The following is a 12,952-nucleotide window of genomic DNA, read 5'->3' on the forward strand; positions in this document are numbered from 1 at the left end:
TACATATCTTTACGCTTATATGAGCAATCTACTCAGTGGGTCTTAGTTTGGCTTCAAAGGACATTGATCCTCATTCACTTACTGTGCTGAAAAAGGTCTTCTTAAAACCCACGCATAATATTTTTTAAAGTTATAATCATTCTTTTGCAAAGCTTTATGGTCAATTAAAATATATTCTGTGCACATTCATTTTTACATCAATATTAGGTAACCATGCCAACAGATGCATTTGCTTTCTCATAAAACAAGTAATATAAAAACAGCTCTAACTGAGGTCAACATCTCAAGAGCGAACCTTTGAAATACATTTTTATCCAGTGTTACAACCCTACAGTTTTTAGCCTGTAAATATACTTGTTTTTTGTTTAAAAGGTGTGTCGACATCATGGAGCTGTCTGAGCAGGAGGACATGAGGAAGTTCCACTACCACACCCTGAAGCTCTACTGTGCCCTCTGCGCTCTGGGCAACACCCGTGTGGCCCACGCCCTCTGCAGCCACCTGGACCAATCACAGCTCTTGTACACCATCGACAACCAGTACCTGTCCGGAATGTTACGTGAAGGCTTCTACAATGTCCTGATCAGCATCCACCTGGAGACAGCGAAGGAGGCTCGACTCATGATGAAGGACGAGTTCATTATCCCCGTCACGGCTGAGACGCGCTCCATCCGACTCTTCTCCAATGCTTCCAAAAAGCACCTCCCGCCAGGGGTGGGGCTCAGCACCTCGCTCAAACCCCGCCTCAACTTTGCTCCGCCTTGTTTCATCAGTACCAAACGGGAACAACATCTCTTTAGCCCCCAAATCCCCTTGGACGCATTGAAGGAGAAATCAATTTCAATGTTGACGGAGGCCGTTCAGGGCGGCGGCCACCATATCAGAGACCCTGTTGGAGGAGGGGTGGAGTACCAGTTTGTGCCAATCCTGAAACTTATCAGCACCTTGCTGACGATGGGGGTGCTAGGTAGCGAGGACGTCCATAAGATCTTGCTGCTCATTGACCCAAATGTTTTCAGAGAGACACGTGACGAGGGGGTCACGGGGGCCACGGACAAAGAAGGTCTTAAAGGGGCGGAGGACAAGGCAGTGGAAGCTGGAGAAGAGGAGGCCGCCAAAGAGGCCAAACAGCCAATGAAAGGACTGCTGGAGAAGAGGCTGCCTGAGCCTGTCAAGCGACAGGTGATAAAAGCACATATAAAATCATCTTATATGTGGTAAACCTTAATGTAAACAGCTGAAAGTAAATCTGCAAAATATGTAAAATCAATGAACATCTACAAGTGCAAATTCACTCCTAAAGACTAACACAGCTGCACTTTCAATAACATGCTCCATAACCGCGCCACTGTAATAGACCTATTCAGAAGTCAGTCACATATGAAAAGACTTGTTTGAAACAAATGATCTCTTAAATGTCTCTTTAATAAGTGGGAGGGTGTAACGCCATATGGCTGTTTGTTTGTATTCCTAACAGACCTGCTCGTAACAGCTGTATCTAGGAGCGCAATAGTGATGCAACGTTATTTGTTGTACGTCTCCACCCCTTGTCTGATCCCCAGATGTGTGAGCTGCTTCACTATTTCTGCGACTGCGAGCTGAAGCATCGCATCGAGGCCATCGTGTCTTTCTCCGACAGCTTTGTCTCCAAGCTGCAGTACAACCAGAAGTTTCGCTACAACGAGCTGATGCTGGCCCTCAACATGTCCGCTGCTGTCACTGCTAAGAAGACCAAAGAGTTTAGATCGCCGCCTCAAGAGCAGGTGAGAGGAGGCCATAGTCTACTGCTGAGGAGAAAAATCAATTAGAAACACTGATTTAACAAAGCTGAACAAATTAACTCCGTTTCAAGTCACAATCTAATTGTCTTCTATCTACCAAAATTGTCTTCTCAGTTCCCTGTGTCTTAGCAAGTTTTCATGGCCCTAAACTGTGCAACTCACCACTTCTGGATAGTTTACAGTGTTTTGCTTATTGCATTTTATTATATTGACTTTTATTTTTACATTTTTTAGAGGTTTTAGTTTAGTTCTTTATTAGGGTCCGGGTACTGATGTCATAACGAGTAATCTATGCTCACAAATGACAAAGGGAAACTGCATTCAAACTACTTACTGTACCTGTTCACTGTTGTAAAAACTATTTTACAAGTTACACATTTTCCACTTTAAAATCTTTTCCATCTTTTTTTAACATTTTTTAAAATCTTTTTCTTTAACATTAACTCTTAAGTAAGACTGCTATAGACAGGCACTCCACATAAGTTAATATGCACCTCTTTTCACATACTGTACTGTTGTGACATCTTTATGCTTTATGCTCACCTTCATTTGTGAAATTCTGATGACTCTCGCGTGTCTGCCATGTAACCTTATTAATGCTTATTTGACCTTTTGGTGAAAATCAGCCACAGAGGGTAAATGGAAGGAACTGTGCATCATATAGAGCTGATGAATCGTACAGCAAAGCTCACATGAATCTATCATAACTGACCGCAAAGAAAGCCTGCAGGCTCACTGCTTCTAATGATGCATTAAACTGGATAATTCAGACGGAGCTGTTACATCATTTCTGTAATTTTCCACATACATGGCTAATTTCTGTCCCCCCATCAGTTTCCCTTTTCAGTTTTTGTTTTGTAAAAATTGCCTCACTTTGGCCTCAAGAGTGAATGAGTTCTGTTCCTTGCTCCAAAATGTTGCAAGCACTCTCTTTTGTGTGTGCTGAACAAAAAGCCTCGAGGCAAATTCATCGGTCTTCTCTGTAGTGTCATTGCTGCAGTGAGTGTGAGCACACACACACATGCGGCACCCCTTTGGGGTAACAGCTGGAGATGGAGTTGAGAACTTCACAGCCACTTTAATGACTTGTCATAGTGACCTTTGGCCTGTCAGTGCTGAGGGAGAATTCGCCTCTTGGGCTGTTTTTTTTCCTCCTGTGAATGAGAACACATAATGTTCATATATTTTAAAACCTAACTAGCAGGCATTGTTACTGTAAGTGTCTGATTATTACATGTCCATTCCTAAGATCAACATGCTGCTGACCTTCAGTATGGGCGAGGACTGTCCGTGTCCATCAGGCATCCAAGAACAGTTGTATGATTTTCACAACCAGCTGCAGCTACACTGTGGTGAGCTGCTTTATTGATTATGTTCAATATGTTGCATGCATTTACAGGATGCTGTTATTTTATATTGCCTCAGTTAATTGTAGAATTTATTGCTGTTATTTTCTAAAGGCAGCATGATCTAGCAGCGTTGATTGAAAACAAAATAGATTTGGAATTATTGAAAACGTGTAGTGATTTTCAATCAATTGCTTGAGCTGCCATTGTGCTTTCTTTTTCCTCTGCATCGGTCTCTGTCTCCTGGCACAAGAGCTATAGTTTACTGCCTCTCACACTGCTCTGACATCTTGATGTTTTAAAAAAATAAATGAATTGGCTAACCCTCCATGGTACAACCAATCTAATGGCACTGTCAGTCATGCCACATAGTCCCATCCTTCCATGGCACCTGAAACACACGCAAAGAAAACTTGAAATTGCTAAGGAAAAGGACATACCGTACAACCACTACCATGCATCATACACATGACATGTCTGCTAACCCCACAGGAAGAGAAGAGATATTTTGTGATGTGTTTTCAGTCCATGTACTGTGTATGCCATTGTTGTCTGTGTTGTGCAGGAATCCCTATGGAGGAAGACGAATACGAGCAAGACACATCGATCAAAGGTCGCCTCCTGATGCTAGTGAACAAGATCAAAGGCCAGTCTCACAAGGCAGAGGAGCCCACAGAGAAACAGCAAGCCGCACCATGTGAGGAAGTTTCTATTTCTTTATAAAAGTGCAATCATCTTCACACTGCACCAGTGTACCCAGGACTGGAGGAGGAAGATGTGGATGAACTTATTGTCTGTATGCATTTGATTACTGATGTAAATTCATATTAGAGAAAGTTTTGTTCCAATTGTAGCATTGTAACCATAGCAACCTACTGAAACGGCTCAGTAAGCAGTTAAAGGAATGCATTTGATTGTTTTCAGTGGGGCTGTGTGAGGTACTCAAAATGCCTGTTTTTATGAATGTAGTCTGGTAGCTTCGAAGAGAGCTTGGATAACAGCTTGTGGTCCTCTGTCAGGATGCGTATTGTATTCTAAACATAGTGGAAGTCTCATACCAATGTGGCCCTTTCTTTTAGGTTTCTAAAAGCGGCCCCCATACACATCAGTTTGCATGCTTACTCCTGTCTGCTTCTCTAAACCGGGGCAGTGTCAAACATGGTCAATAAAAAAGTGCCCTTGACATTGAAGTTTTTCAGCTTCTAGACTGCTTGTGCAACATCTGTTACTTTTCTTTTACTTTCCTGTGAAAGCACCAGCTCTTACACCAATAATCCATATACACCACTCCACTCCACTCTGCTTGTTTATGGTCTCTTTCACTTCTTTTTGTACAAGCTCTCTGTCTGTGTTCCTCACTTAGAGAGAGGCGAGAATTAAAAGCAGGACCTCCCAACTGCAGCTCTAGCACCCTCACTCTTTCTTCTATTTATCTGCCGGTGTTATGGACTGAGTCACCGGGTGGCAGTCATTTCCATTTCAATTTCTTTTCAATTTCATTATGGTAATATGGAGCCGGGTGGAAGAGAGGCTTCAGAGTGAAGAGCATCTTCCGTCAGCCGCTCCAGGAGAAGACAGAGGAGCGATGAGAGGAGAAAACGCCTGCGATTAAAAAGCAAATCCTTTACTTGATTAAACCCATAGACGCATACGAAGAAATACACAATTGTGAGCACACACACAGGAACAAAAAAGATTTCAATCACTGCACTCAAACACCGGGCCTCCACAATAGTCTGAATGCAGAACCAGTTGTATCCAATTTTCTATCTCAAGAAGAGCCACTGTGTTTAAGGGACCACCTATCAAGTAGCTTATTTTAAATGATTACCTAACTTGTAGAAAATACATTTTATTTGGTATTGTTTACCATTAATGAGGAAGACAATGTGCCATTTAAACCTCACAGTTCGAGTTTATTTTATTACCATCTGTCTCTATTAATGGCGGATATTCTTCTCTATAATATGACCTTTCTTGAAAATTACCCTACTCTGGCAATAAACTAAACATATCTGAATTTAATTGCCCAAATACAGAGTTACAAAACGGATATTTACTAGTTTTAAGAATCGTGACAACACCATACAATCCCTGTCTATTCTTGGAAATGATCCCGGCAACAATACGTTTTATTTGAGAAGAAATAGCTACCTGATGCAGAAAGGCAATCTCCCAACAGAGATTTGGTTTGACCCTGAAGTGGAGCACATAAGGCCACCACACTGATCTCATAGGAACCAGGCTGTATGAAAATAGAGGAGTGTGTATTTTTCCTTAAAAGAGTGCTTTGGGTGGTGGTGGTCTCTGAGGCTGTTCTGTGTGTGCTGATTGATGAGATGGCTGGTTTGTGGTGACGGCTGCAATTCAGGAGCTTCACATCTGCTTCTTTAACAGCTGGAGGCATCACAAAACAAAGAGAGAGAGAGAGAGAGAGTGGAAAACTTAGAGCAGACGGATTGTCTTATCTTATCTTAAGTGTTTTTTCCCAGGTTACTACCCAGCTTAATATCCTTTTAGGAGTAATGAAAAGCATTGAAAGGTTATTTTTTCCTGGTTCAATATGTTGTAGCCCACTGCATTTACAGTATAGTGATAATTTAGCCTACTCCTTCAAACCTGTATGCCCTCAATGAGAATTGAATTCAAACAGCATTTACAACTTCTGTCTCCTTTCACTCATTTGCAATTTGTTCAGCAAAGATTGCTCTTGCCAATTCTTTACGTTGTTAGTATCAACAACATTGAATGTTGGAACATTTGTTTTAACTGCTCTGAGAGGCTGTACTCTAAGCAACATACTAACATTTGCATGCTAACATGCTCATGTTGACAATGCTAACATGATTAGGAATGTTAACCATTTTCACCATCTTAGTTTAACATGTTGCCATTCTATCGTATTTTATGGCATTAAGCACAACAGGCAGTAGAGCTGGGGATGATGGGAAAAGTTTTATTAAATGAATGGTTTGTTTGGTATAAATTGCATGTTTCGTCATGTTGAAATGGTTGTGGTTTATCCATTTTCTTGAAATTGGATGCGTTTTTTTTTGGTATGCAATGTAAGGAGCTCATGGGTCTCTTATATTTTTAAAATTAAATCTCATGTAAGAAAATGGTTAGCCAGGAGGCAGTAGAATGGCCAGATTGAGAATGACATGATATATTCTGTGCTGATACTACAGCTATAACTCCTCCTCTTGCACAGCGAGACCCTGGAGATACAAAAGGCGTTGTCGTATAGGCCATTATTTCATAGAGATGAAGTAAGAGGGGTGCAGAAGTAATTTTCCTCCCCTGATGAATGGTTTATCCACCAGAAGCATTTAATGCTCAGACGTGATGGCTTGCCTTGAAGAAATGTGTGTTGTGGGAGCATAGGGATCTATGTGAACTCTTATGCCATAAAATAAATGCTGGCTTCCATCAATGTAACACAAGTCTGATTTGTTAGTTGAGGTGTAGAGAGGGCAAAGTGCTGGGGGGGTGTAAAACAGGCCGAGACGGAAAGAGCGAGCATGTTTAATGGTGTGACAAAACCGGAGCCGGGTGTGGTGAAGTATCTTGGCTGGGAGGAAGAAATGTGGCTTCTCATTTTGGAGCAAGCTAGCACTTTCTGTGACACCCATCGCCGGGAGGATTGGTTTAAGTTGGCTATGACATTGTATTGGCTCCCCACCCATCATACAACACACACACAGACACTTGCGGTGATTGACAGCCTTGTGTCAAATAGACCGACAGATCCAATCAGCCTCACAGAAACAGGGGTCTTAAAAACACAATCACCTAATTGCAATACTTTTAAGGGAATCAATTGCGCATAAATGGCTCCATCTTTTATGGTTCCACGTGCTAAACTGATGATTTTTCTCCTTTAAGAAAAGACTTGCAAATATATGTGCGCACCCTTACCCACACACCCTATTGATCCAGATTTAATGAAGCCTTAAGGGTAACCTACATATGAGCTGTCCAAACAGACATCTCAGTTTGACCACAGAAGCAGCAATATCGTACTACACAGAACTATTAATACCACTTCCCCTCCCTATTTGTTGCATAACAGGACCGCCTTCCTCTCTGCTTCGCTGGAAATGTGCCTTTTCATGAATGAGCTCGCAAACACAGCTGATTACCTCTCCCTCAGAAGCTGGGGGCTTGTAGAGGTGGTTGATACACGTGTGCAGTCCTATTAGCTCGACTCAAGCCACGCAAAAGACTTTGAAGGAGCTGTCTGTATCTTTTTGTTCTGTGCTCAAGGTCTTCTTTGCATCACAGAGCCAATTTGGGAATGCAGCCTTTGAGTTGGGTTTTAGTGTCAAAAATGGCTTGTGTGGAAAAGGTTGCACCCAGTCAAGTGGAGGCCTTTTTAATATGTGTGTGTGTGTGTGTGTGTGTGTGTGTGTGTGTGTGTGTGTGTGTGTGTGTGTGTGTGTGTGTGTGTGTGTGTGTGTGTGTGTGTGTGTGTGTGTGTGTGTGTGTGTGTGTGTGTGTGTGTGTGTGTGTGTGTGTGTGTGTGTGTGTGTGTGTGTGTGTGAACGGTGTGGTTTAGTGCCTTAGTGTCACCTCGGTTAATGAAAGGAAGGTAATATGATATTTTCCTCTTAAATCCAATGATACGCAGTTAAGATTATAAAACAATACAGCATGCTATGCTATGCTACTATGCTATTTAAAGGCTAATCTCCTTTGACTGTTTAAAGTGAGCCTGTATTGTGTTAACCCATATTCCCTTTTTAAACAGTAAATCTACAGTCATCCACACCTAAATCATAATAGCATAATGTAGAAAAATACTATAACACAATTTTAACTATGCAAAATGTAAAATGTTCTAATCCCTATATCCGTTTAACCATTGTTCAAATGACTGTGTGTAATGAGAGAGAGCTAATCTGTTTTGATGAACCCACAGAGAATTATCATCAAGCTCCGCAGTTACCTCAGCTCTTCAAAACAATTTAGAATATTTCAGCTTTAGGGATGTACCTTATATCAGTCACAATTACGTTCTCTGCCATTTATTGGAAATGTAAATTGTATACTATTTTGTGATACAAAAATATCAGCTTCTCATTATCATACAAAGTGAAGCCGCTTTTATTGACTTTCTAAGCGCAGCGTCTATGTGCTGAATGTTATCATGCGTTTAAACTGTTTTTTAAAAACGCATTAACCATATAACTTTCAAAAAGCTCTTAATATGTCACTTTTGTGTTTAAAGCTGATCCACTGTCATTAGAACAAATGTTGCTGCTGTTTTAACTATTTAAAATGCTGTTATACTTAAAGACATAAAGGGACAGGAATCATTTTAATTTTATAAATATTGTTCAAGGGTTAACACATTACACAACATGATGTTAAAGGGCATTGAGTTGCATTTGTAGTGCAATATTTAGCGTTTATGGACCAATAACCAAGAAATCTCAACCTCTTTTTAACCATTCTTCTCTTTTTGAATCAGTTTCTTGCCAGTGCAACAATTTTTAATTAAAAAAAAAATGTTGGGGCCTTTTGCCTTTAATCGGAGAGAGTGACAGGAAAGTGTCGAATCGAACCCGGGTCGCCGGCGTACGGTGCAGGGGCCCCAGCCAGTTGCGCCACGGCCGGGGCACAGTGTAACAATTTAGTTTAATATAATTGTTATTAGCAAATAATATTAATCGCAAGTGACTTTCAGAAAACTATCACTCATGGTTATTCCTTTTCTTTCCAGCCAATCTGAAGGAGCTGATCTCTCAGACGATGGTCAGCTGGGCCCAGGAGTGTCACATCCTGGACTCAGAGCTGGTCCGCAAGATGTTCAGCCTGCTGAGGAGGCAGTACGACAGCATCGGGGAGCTGCTCCGGGCCATGAGGAAGACTTACACCATCAGTGCTGCCTCCATCCAGGACACCATCAACCTCTTGGCAGCCCTCGGTCAAATCAGATCTCTGCTGTCTGTGCGCATGGGGAAAGAGGAGGAGAAGCTCATGATTGATGGCCTCGCGTAAGTTTATTTAGAGGAGCCGTACTTCTGTTAATTGCATCACAATTGAACTTTTATACTATGGATACATCATCATTTTCCTGGTTTTGCTAGTTTAAGTTTAAACTAGTTTGTCGCACTACTAAAATGCCTTGATGTTTTCAGTTAAAGTAATCTATCTTTTATGTCTTATATCTTCTCCAGTGACATCATGAACAACAAAGTATTCTACCAGCACCCCAACCTGATGAGAATCCTGGGCATGCATGAGACTGTTATGGAGGTCATGGTCAATGTGCTTGGAGGACACAAGTCCCAGGTTGAACAACTTCTACCTCTATATTTCTCTCTTCCTCCACAGGCCATTAAAGAGGCTCCCACAGAGTTCACTGCACCGCCCTCACCAAGAGTGATGCTTCTCACTGAGAAAGTTTCTGTTTAAGTACTGTTTGGTGTGTTATGATTTGTAACTGTGCATTAATAAAGATGGGGTCCCAGTAGGTGGGCTCTCTCCTTAGGCTGACAGCATTAGAGTTAGGTAATTGGGGCAGAGAGGGCAGAGTGAGTGTGGCAATATGTGAAGGCTTTTCAGACTTTAATTAGGAACAAAGACATGCAGGGGGGACTTTATTGTAACAAGCCTGGAGAAAGTCATTACAATAAACTCGGCAATCCCGGATAAATCTCCAAACACTTTGTTAGGAATGTGTAGACATTAAGATAATATGTGGTCTGTAAATACATCTATATTTGGTGTGCTTTTGTAATCTCAGTTGTCTTGATTTTTGACCCTACTTAGTCTTTATCTGCTATTCCACAGGAAATTGCTTTTCCCAAAATGGTGGCCAGCTGCTGTCGCTTCCTGTGCTACTTCTGCCGGATCAGCCGCCAAAACCAGAAAGCCATGTTCGACCACCTCAGCTACCTGCTGGAAAACAGCAGTGTGGGCCTAGGTCTGTACTCCTGTCTATATCTCTGTTTAGCTGCGTAATATCTATCATTAACAAGATAATTACTGATGCAGAGCAACAAGATTATTTTACTAGACATGCTAGCTAAAGGATGTTGTTAGAGAAGATGGATGGAGCATGCGTGGTAAGTCAAATCTAGGAAGGAAAACTAAATCTAAAACAGCCAGTGCTCTCATTTATATGTGTGATACACTGTAGTCATCCCTTTTGCCATCATAGGACATGTGCTGCGCCTGTGAGCTCACATATATTAGCCTCGCACCTTAGAAGAACGTGTGTGTAATTGTGAATCGGAGCGCTGTGAATCCAGCAGCAAAAAGAGCGACTCATCTCAAATTCTGTTAGAAGATGGATGATTCCACGCTTGGGGGTGAGAGTGTCTCCCCTAATGCACCCAGTCTTACACACACACTTCAGACTGCTCATTAAACAGGTAACAACAAGTTATCTGTCAGAAAGCTAAATAAAAATGAAATCTAAGAATAGAGTTTAATGGGACTTTGAATTCTGAAAAAGCTACAACCACAGTATTGAAGATGAGGTCATAGTATTCATAGTGCTACATAAACGGGTTCCTATTAACACCGAATATTGAGTGACCCCTCACCTAATATATTTAAAAATAATATAGATATTGAATGCAAATTGGTACAGGACACTTTCCTTTAACACTGACGTTAACCAGATGCTCCCACATCTGGCGCTACCAGTGACAACACCACCCCCTGCTGTTGGTTGAAATGTAAACACAGACACGGACTTCAATGAAATACTGAAGTTGGATGCTTCTGCTTTGTATTGTAGCTTCACCGGCTATGAGGGGCTCCACTCCTCTGGATGTGGCTGCTTCCTCCGTTATGGACAACAACGGCCTTGCTCTGGCGCTAGAGGAGCCTGATCTGGACAAGGTAAGACTGACCCTTTTTTTATTACCCAATTTAAAATAACTTAGGAAGAATAGATTGGTCCTTAATCTGACGGTATGTATGTCCTTTAGGTGGTTAACTACCTAGCAGGATGTGGGCTCCAGAGTTGTCCAATACTCTTGGCTAAAGGTTATCCAGACATCGGCTGGAACCCAATTGAGGGGGAGCGTTACCTCTCCTTCCTGCGGTTTGCTGTCTTTGTGAATGGTACGACTGCATTTATGATCCGGCCTTTCTTTCTTTCTGTTTCACTCTCTTTTCTGTTTATTATTATAATTTTTCTTTATCATGACACAAGTTGGAAAAACCTTAATTCAGCTGCTCAAGGTTAATCTGTGGGATAGTGGTGTGTTTATGTATTTTTTTTGCAGACATTAATAATGTATTTTATTTTATGTACAGTATAAGCTCCTATGATTTTATGTCTCTGTTCAAGGCGAAAGCGTGGAGGAGAACTCCAGCGTTGTAGTCAAGCTGCTCATCCGTCGCCCAGAGTGTTTTGGACCCGCCCTGAGGGGGGAGGGGGGGAACGGCCTGCTGGCTGCCATGAAGGAAGCCATCAAGATCTCTGAGACGCCGGCGCTGGACCTGCCGGGCTCTGTCCATGGAGTCAGCTCTGACGTGTAAGCCGCAAAGATCAAGCAAAACTTCTCAATCAATACTGAGGATTTACAATCCTGAGGAAAAGATAAGCTCATCCCCCTCGCTTGCATCTTTTCTGTGATGCCCTTTAGAAACGTTCTTCCTCCGTTTCACTGTTAGGTCTGCTGATGGTGACGATGAGGAGGAGGTGGTACACATGGGCAATGCCATCATGTCCTTCTACTCTGCGCTCATCGACCTGTTGGGACGCTGCGCACCGGAGATGCATGTACGTGCATACTAATTATGAATTTATTTGTCGCTTTTCTCCAACAGATGCCTGTTATTTTACTTTATTCTCTCTTTTGTAGCTTATCAACAAGGGGAAAGGTGAAGCTCTGCGTATTCGTGCCATCCTGCGCTCTCTAGTGCCCACTGAAGACATTGTGGGAATCATCAGCATACCGCTCAAAATGCCAATCACCAACAAAGGTAATGTTCATGGTCACTCTTAATACAAACACCATCAGAGGACACATCCTGTTCCCGTGCATGCTACTTCAGGAAATCCAGATAAGCGGAGGTACAATGGTTGACAAAAGTCTTCCCATTCAGTGCAAGGCGGATGGTTATTGATTACATTTCACCGCTCATGCCTTTTTAATCAGCACACCGCTTTAGTGCACACTCTCACAGCTCTGAGTAAGCCTGATCATTTCAATAGCGAGCTGTCTGCTCTATTGATTAATCTGCATAAGCATGGCATGATTCGGCTTCTACGTTTGCTGCCCAGATTACGCCACACAAGCTCTGTCAGTAGGCCAAGAGGGAGCCAAAAACTCTCCTTCACATGCTGCTACATGCCGCCTAATAAATACACATGGCTTTCCTAAACAGAAAAGACTTTCCATTATGCACTGTGGGGTGTTTTCACTCCTTCACGCCTGAGTGGTTTACTCTTTATGTTGTTTCTTCCTTTTCCTGTCTCCATCCCTCCCAGATGGGTCGGTGACTGAGCCGGATATGTCGGCGTGTTTCTGTCCGGACCACAAGGCCCCCATGGTGCTGTTTTTGGACAGGGTGTATGGTATCGAGGACCAGAGCTTTCTGCTTCATCTCCTCGAAGTGGGCTTTCTTCCTGACCTGAGGGCTGCTACATCTCTGGACACGGTGGGTAAAGCTTACAACAAAGTGGGAGAGACGTTATAAACAGCTGGCCTCTTTAACATATACTTCATTAAAAAAATAGAGATACAGAACTTTAAACTCAAATCAATAAAGTCCAGACTTATGGTTCAAATGAATCATAAAATGAATCGTCATATGTTAATAAAATTGTATTTACAGCACATCAGCACACGAGGGACTGG

The 12,952-nt window shown here is 42.2% G+C and overlaps 1 protein-coding gene across 1 annotated transcript in view; it reads left to right on the top strand.

Annotated features, from left to right (window-relative positions):
- LOC134881281 (ryanodine receptor 3-like) overlaps positions 1 to 12,952 on the top strand; it is a 65,869-nt gene that overhangs the window by 21,974 nt on the left and 30,943 nt on the right. Inside the window, exons 27-39 of the mRNA XM_063908497.1 lie at positions 373 to 1,180; positions 1,561 to 1,761; positions 3,029 to 3,131; positions 3,691 to 3,822; positions 8,851 to 9,124; positions 9,308 to 9,422; positions 9,903 to 10,056; positions 10,879 to 10,982; positions 11,072 to 11,207; positions 11,437 to 11,623; positions 11,763 to 11,871; positions 11,954 to 12,074; positions 12,583 to 12,752. Of these exons, the coding sequence (XP_063764567.1) occupies positions 373 to 1,180; positions 1,561 to 1,761; positions 3,029 to 3,131; positions 3,691 to 3,822; positions 8,851 to 9,124; positions 9,308 to 9,422; positions 9,903 to 10,056; positions 10,879 to 10,982; positions 11,072 to 11,207; positions 11,437 to 11,623; positions 11,763 to 11,871; positions 11,954 to 12,074; positions 12,583 to 12,752 (2,614 nt within the window). The remainder of the gene's footprint in view (positions 1 to 372; positions 1,181 to 1,560; positions 1,762 to 3,028; positions 3,132 to 3,690; positions 3,823 to 8,850; positions 9,125 to 9,307; positions 9,423 to 9,902; positions 10,057 to 10,878; positions 10,983 to 11,071; positions 11,208 to 11,436; positions 11,624 to 11,762; positions 11,872 to 11,953; positions 12,075 to 12,582; positions 12,753 to 12,952) is intronic.

This window comes from Eleginops maclovinus, chromosome 19 (genome assembly GCF_036324505.1).
Source record: "Eleginops maclovinus isolate JMC-PN-2008 ecotype Puerto Natales chromosome 19, JC_Emac_rtc_rv5, whole genome shotgun sequence".
NCBI classification, from domain to species: domain Eukaryota; kingdom Metazoa; phylum Chordata; class Actinopteri; order Perciformes; family Eleginopidae; genus Eleginops; species Eleginops maclovinus.